The sequence below is a fragment of the Chrysochloris asiatica genome, unplaced genomic scaffold (genome assembly GCF_000296735.1).
Source record: "Chrysochloris asiatica unplaced genomic scaffold, ChrAsi1.0 scaffold00005, whole genome shotgun sequence".
Lineage (NCBI taxonomy): Eukaryota > Metazoa > Chordata > Mammalia > Afrosoricida > Chrysochloridae > Chrysochloris > Chrysochloris asiatica.
In genome coordinates this window covers 6,615,264-6,620,487 of record NW_006408523.1, presented here as the reverse complement: position 1 = coordinate 6,620,487, position 5,224 = coordinate 6,615,264, and the positions used below count along the sequence as shown (strand labels likewise).

The window sequence follows — 5,224 nt, the reverse complement described above, 5'->3', positions numbered from 1 at the left end:
TTTTTTTTTTTTTTAATGTTTTATTGTGAATTATGTGATAGTTCACATGGGAGTACATTAGCTTTACATTCATCCTATCGTATATTGTTTCATTGCCATGGTTACAACAGACGTAGCTTTTATGTTTGCTTCTAAGTGCCCAGTTAGGCAGGCCAAACCCAGATCCACTGCCGTCGAGTCAGTTCCAACCAGAGCAACTCTCTCGGACAGAGGAGAGCTGCTCACAGCCTTCCCAACGCTTGACTGTCGAAGCAGATGACCACATTTTTCTCCCACAGTGTGGCCAGTGGGTTTGAACTGCTGACTGGTCTTTTGTTAGCAGCTAAGTTTCTTACCACTGTGCCTCCAGGGCACTGACAGGTGGAGTCAACTCTGCTTTTGCACAGGAGACCTACAGACCATCCTGGACTGAGACAGTCATTACTAGGTGCAGTGTTAACTTTTGTCTCCCAGGTTTAACATGAGTACATTTCATGGCCAGAGGAATTTCTTGTTTTGCTCCTCTGGTAGGAGCAAAGATTTTCTCATTGCTGTATATTATCTGTTGTTTGTAATGTTTTCAATTTCATTGATGAAACATCTCACAATGTATTCAGTTATCAAAATATTTTTTAAAATTGAATTCATTGACTAAAAATACATCCCTTTCACTGTACGGCTTTTGTATGTCTATGATGTACAAATAGGGGTCCGTGATTTGTTTGGGAGTACGGAGTCCTGATGTGGTGCTGTAGGATAAACACTGGACCACTAATCACGAGGTCAGTGGTTCAAGCCCACCATCCACTCCTTGGAAACTCTATACAGGGTTGCTGTGTGCTTGACCTTTATTTGATGGAACTTAACAACAACAAGGGGCACATCATAACTATTTTTCTTTTACAGTGTCTTTGAAATGTGCTGATGTTTCTTGGAAAACCTTTTAAGTTGTTGAGTTAGTTAAGTACATAGTTTGTGCCTGAAATGTTGATGAGCCCTTTCACTCAGCCCCCCATACACCCAGGGCACACACTTGTGTCCTTTAAGGGTAGTACTTTATGTGGGAGTAAACTGAGACACAGCAGTGGGGGTGACCCATCTCAAGCCCCTCCTCCTTAGTAAGCTCCGCCCTCACAGACCTCAGCTCTTACCTCAAACTGCGATTGTTTGCCAGTGATCTATATAGAGTCATTATAAGCTTGTGGGAGAAGGATCATAGCACCACTGACCCCCTACGCCCCAACATATGCCAGACCTGAGTGACTCCCAAGGCAGGGTGTGGGATTGCTGTGGTCTGGGTGTAAATTGCAGCCTTCGTGGCACAGTGAGTTCAACGTTAGACTGCTAATTCAGCAGTTCAAACCCACTCTACTGATGAAAGATGTGGCCGTCTGCTCCCTTAAAGATTGACAGTCTAGGGAACCCTAGGGAGCTGTTGGACTCGAAATCAACTCGGTGGCAGTAGGTTTGGTTTTGGTGTTGCTTAAAGGTTGTGAGTAATTTGGAGATTTACTCTGCTCTGGATTACAGTGACTCAGGCTGTCTTCCCTCTGTTTAAACAACATGCTCTTTGGATACTCCTTTGTGAGCCCCCTGCTACTCCTGGCATGATGCCTCCTACAAAACCAGTGCAGTTGCATTTGTGTGTAGTCCCAAGGTTAGCTACAGTAACAACATTGTTACTCCTGTTGAAGCTAATGTACCCTATATACAAATCCGGCCGTGTTGGTCCTGGTAATCCCATTTTGCCTTTTACACAGCAGTGGTGGAGCTGGAATTGGAATCCAGCCTCAATGTCGTCACTTCCCTCTCACAGTGAAACCTTGGCACTTGGGAACCTTTTAAAACTGAAGTCTGGTTAACGAGATGATGGGTGGTAGGGAGGGATATAATAAAAGATATATCTGAGGGGACTCCAAAAAGTTGGGGGGAAAATGGCCTCTAAAGATAAAGGGAGTGTCCCACGAGCTTTCTGAGACCCCCCCTCGTCTGTAGTATAGGGGGCTTCCCACTATGTCGCATATGTTGGCCCATTTGCTCAGGTTGTCAGGATGGTGTCATGCTTTGTCCTTTCAAATGTCAACCACTGAAGCTTGGTAAGAACAACTGACAAGTTCTTAGTTTCCAGAGTCACATGTCTATTTCAGCTGCTTTCTGCTGACAGACATGGGCTCTGATAGAAGGTCATGTGACTTTGTGGCTCATTCTTCAGGCTGTGCCCCCCACTCTAGCCACAATTCCTTACTGCTTTTTTCGGTGACCAGATCCCGAACCATAGCCCTCCCTTCGTGAAGATGGTATGGTAATGTGCGAAAGAGAGGAAGGAAAGGCAGAGTAGGAGTTTCTATTTCTGCATGTGTTTTACTTTTCTTAATATTGGTAGTTGGGGGAGAGCAAGTGAATTTAGAAGCTGCATAAATAATTCAAAAGGAAAGTAATCTCTAGTCAGATGTTGTGAAGTGCTGTCCTGTCAGTTCCGACCCATAATGACTCTGTATACGGTTCCCAAGGAGCAGCTGGTGAGTTTGAACCGTCAGTCTTGCTTATCCTACAGCGCCACACCAGGACTCTAAAATTTCCTTATTGTTGTTAAGTGCCATTGAGTCAGTTCCCACCCATAGCGACCCTGTATAGGAGGCTTTCCAAGGAGCAGCTGGTGAGCTTGAACCACCAATCTTGTGGTTCAAACTGACTTTGCAGTCCAGTGCATTAACCCCAGCGCCACATATGCTAGTTTTCAATCACAGAAACAAACTAGTGAAAGCAGAGGTTTTGTGGCCCTTATGCCATCCTGTCCTGGTGTGGCGCTGTGGGCTAATGCACTGAACCACAAGGTTGGTTTGAACCGCAAGGTCAGCAGTTCAAAGTCACCAGCCGCTCCTCGGAAACCCTATACAGGGTTGCTGTGAGTGGGAGCCGCCTCAATGACACTTAACAACAACAGCGTAACCGATGAGGGCACCTGATCTCATCTGATCTCGGAAGCTAAGCAGGGCCGGGCCTGGTTAGTACGTGGATGGGAGACTGCCTAGGAGTACCCGGTGCTGTAGGCTTTTGGAGTCCTGGTGTGGCACTGCGGGATAATGCACTGGACCGCAAGGTTGGTTTGAACCAAAGGTCGTTGGTGCAAACCCACCAAGCTGCTCCTTGGAAACCCTAGATGGGGTCGCTATGAGTCAAAACTGACTCAATGGTACTGAACGGCAACAACATGCATGTTCCTGTGTTCCTCTAGTCACGTTTAGGCCTGGTTGCTGTAGACTAGTCTTTTCATGAAGATTGATACTTTATTTTTTGAGAATAATTTTATGTTTCTTTCAAAATTGTCTCTAAATGGTCAACAAGTACTGTAAAACAAAGGGGAGTCTGTGTTGTTGTTCGTGCCATCGAGTTGGTTCCTAGTCATAGCAACCCTGTACTAGGTGTTTGAGAAGTGCCTGCTGGATTTGAATCTGCAGGGAAAGTAGATTAATGGAAGGTAAGTAACCAGAACTTAAGTCATGAGACTGTTGATGTGTCGTGAAGAATGTAAACCAGTGTAATGTAACGACTTGTGTAGAAACTGTTGAATGGGAACCTAAACTGCTGTGTTGTAAACCTTCACTCAATAAAAATTTAAAAAATAATAACTTTAGGTGCATATTTCTTGTAAAGGAGAATAGAAAACAATTTAGACTGGGATGGTTAAAGGTAAATTTATTGTTTGTTCATTTTGGATCCGGTGGAGAAATATTAGATATATTTGTAAAGGAGAAGAATTCGTGCCAAAGAGTTCATTTTCCTTTTTGTTAAGTAAAAATGGCCCTAATAGACGTTTTGTGTGTTTGTGTTTTATGAACAAGTAACCCTTCTGTGGGACTCAATTTTGGAACACTTGGAAGCTCAGCACCTCCCTCAACGACATCTGCTCCTTCCGGTGGCTTTGGAACTGGACTGTTTGCATCTAAACCTGCCACTGGCTTCACCCTAGGAGGGACGAACACAGGTAAGGAGGAAAATGCGCTAGGCTTGGAATGTGTATTCTTTTACAAGTCCAGACCTGTCACTGTAAAGAATCAGGAGGGATAGACCTAAAATCGGTAAGACAGAAAGAAGTACAGGGCTTGGAATGAAGGTCCAGGGATAAGGCCAGTTCTAGGCTCTGATCTCATCTAGAGTAAGGAAGGCTTTCAAAAGAGCACCCATACACATGGATAGCCGCCAACCTACAGTGTGTTGTAAATAAGGAGGGGTCCTTGTCAAGCTCCCAGTTTAGACAGTAACTAATCATTTAATATGTAAGGGGCAAATCAACATCCTACTTTGCTGTAACATGAGAATACACCCCTAAGAACTGGTTTTATTTCTTTAGTTTGTTACTAAACAATTGTTTCAAAGGGTAAAGGACCTTGAAGGCATGTCCAGTAATAAGACCATTTTTGTTTGTTTTCAATACCCACAGACATTTTGTTAAATAACATTGCACTGTAATAGACAAATTTGCTTCCTTATTTACTTTGGATTCTGTAGCTGGTCTTTGTTACTACCTTGACCTCACAGCTTTGATGGCAGTGCCTTCCTGAGCCTCTCTGATCCGGGCACCACAGGGTAGATGCCCGCAGGCCTGTCTGTCCATTCCTGGAGACAGTGCTCGGTTCCTGTGCTTTGTGGGAGCAGCTTCCTTTTCTCCTTTGCTCCTGGCTTCATTGTGTTAAAGACTAGTGTGCTAACTGCCACCAAGCTGGCCATCACGGGCAGTAGTTATTGCATTTTATAAATCCTTGCTAGTTAAATTATATATGGTATATGATATGAAAGCCAGTGTTACAGGGGAATGTTTGTACTGCTTACCATGAGGGGCGGTAATTGTCGTACATCTTAGACTTACTAGAAACGTCCTCTTATGGCAAACCAGAAGACTGCCTCGTATTGATGATGACATTTTCTCTCCCTTTGTTCCCAGGAATAGCAACAACGATCTCTACAGGATTGACTCTGGGTAAGAACTGTTGGGGAGAGATCCCAGCTGTGTGAATTGCTAATCATGTGACCTCTCTGTAGGCTCTCTCTGAGCCTCGCTGTCTAACATTGCTGGGGTGTAGCAGGAAGCACATCACGGACCACGATGACCAAAGGTGCTTTCAGTATTGGATATTGCGGAAGATCAGCGATTCGAAACTACCCGCCGCTCCGCGGGAGAAAGATGAGGCTTTCTACTCCCGTAAAGATTTACACCCTCGGAAACCCTGTACAGGGTCGCTATGGG

At 44.6% G+C, this 5,224-nt stretch overlaps 1 protein-coding gene across 1 annotated transcript in view; it reads left to right on the top strand.

The window, feature by feature from the left end:
* Positions 1–5,224, top strand: part of NUPL1 (nucleoporin like 1) — a 53,186-nt gene that overhangs the window by 16,537 nt on the left and 31,425 nt on the right. The window contains exons 2-3 of the mRNA XM_006832050.1: positions 3,822–3,964; positions 4,922–4,957. Coding sequence (XP_006832113.1) covers positions 3,822–3,964; positions 4,922–4,957 — 179 coding nt within the window. The remainder of the gene's footprint in view (positions 1–3,821; positions 3,965–4,921; positions 4,958–5,224) is intronic.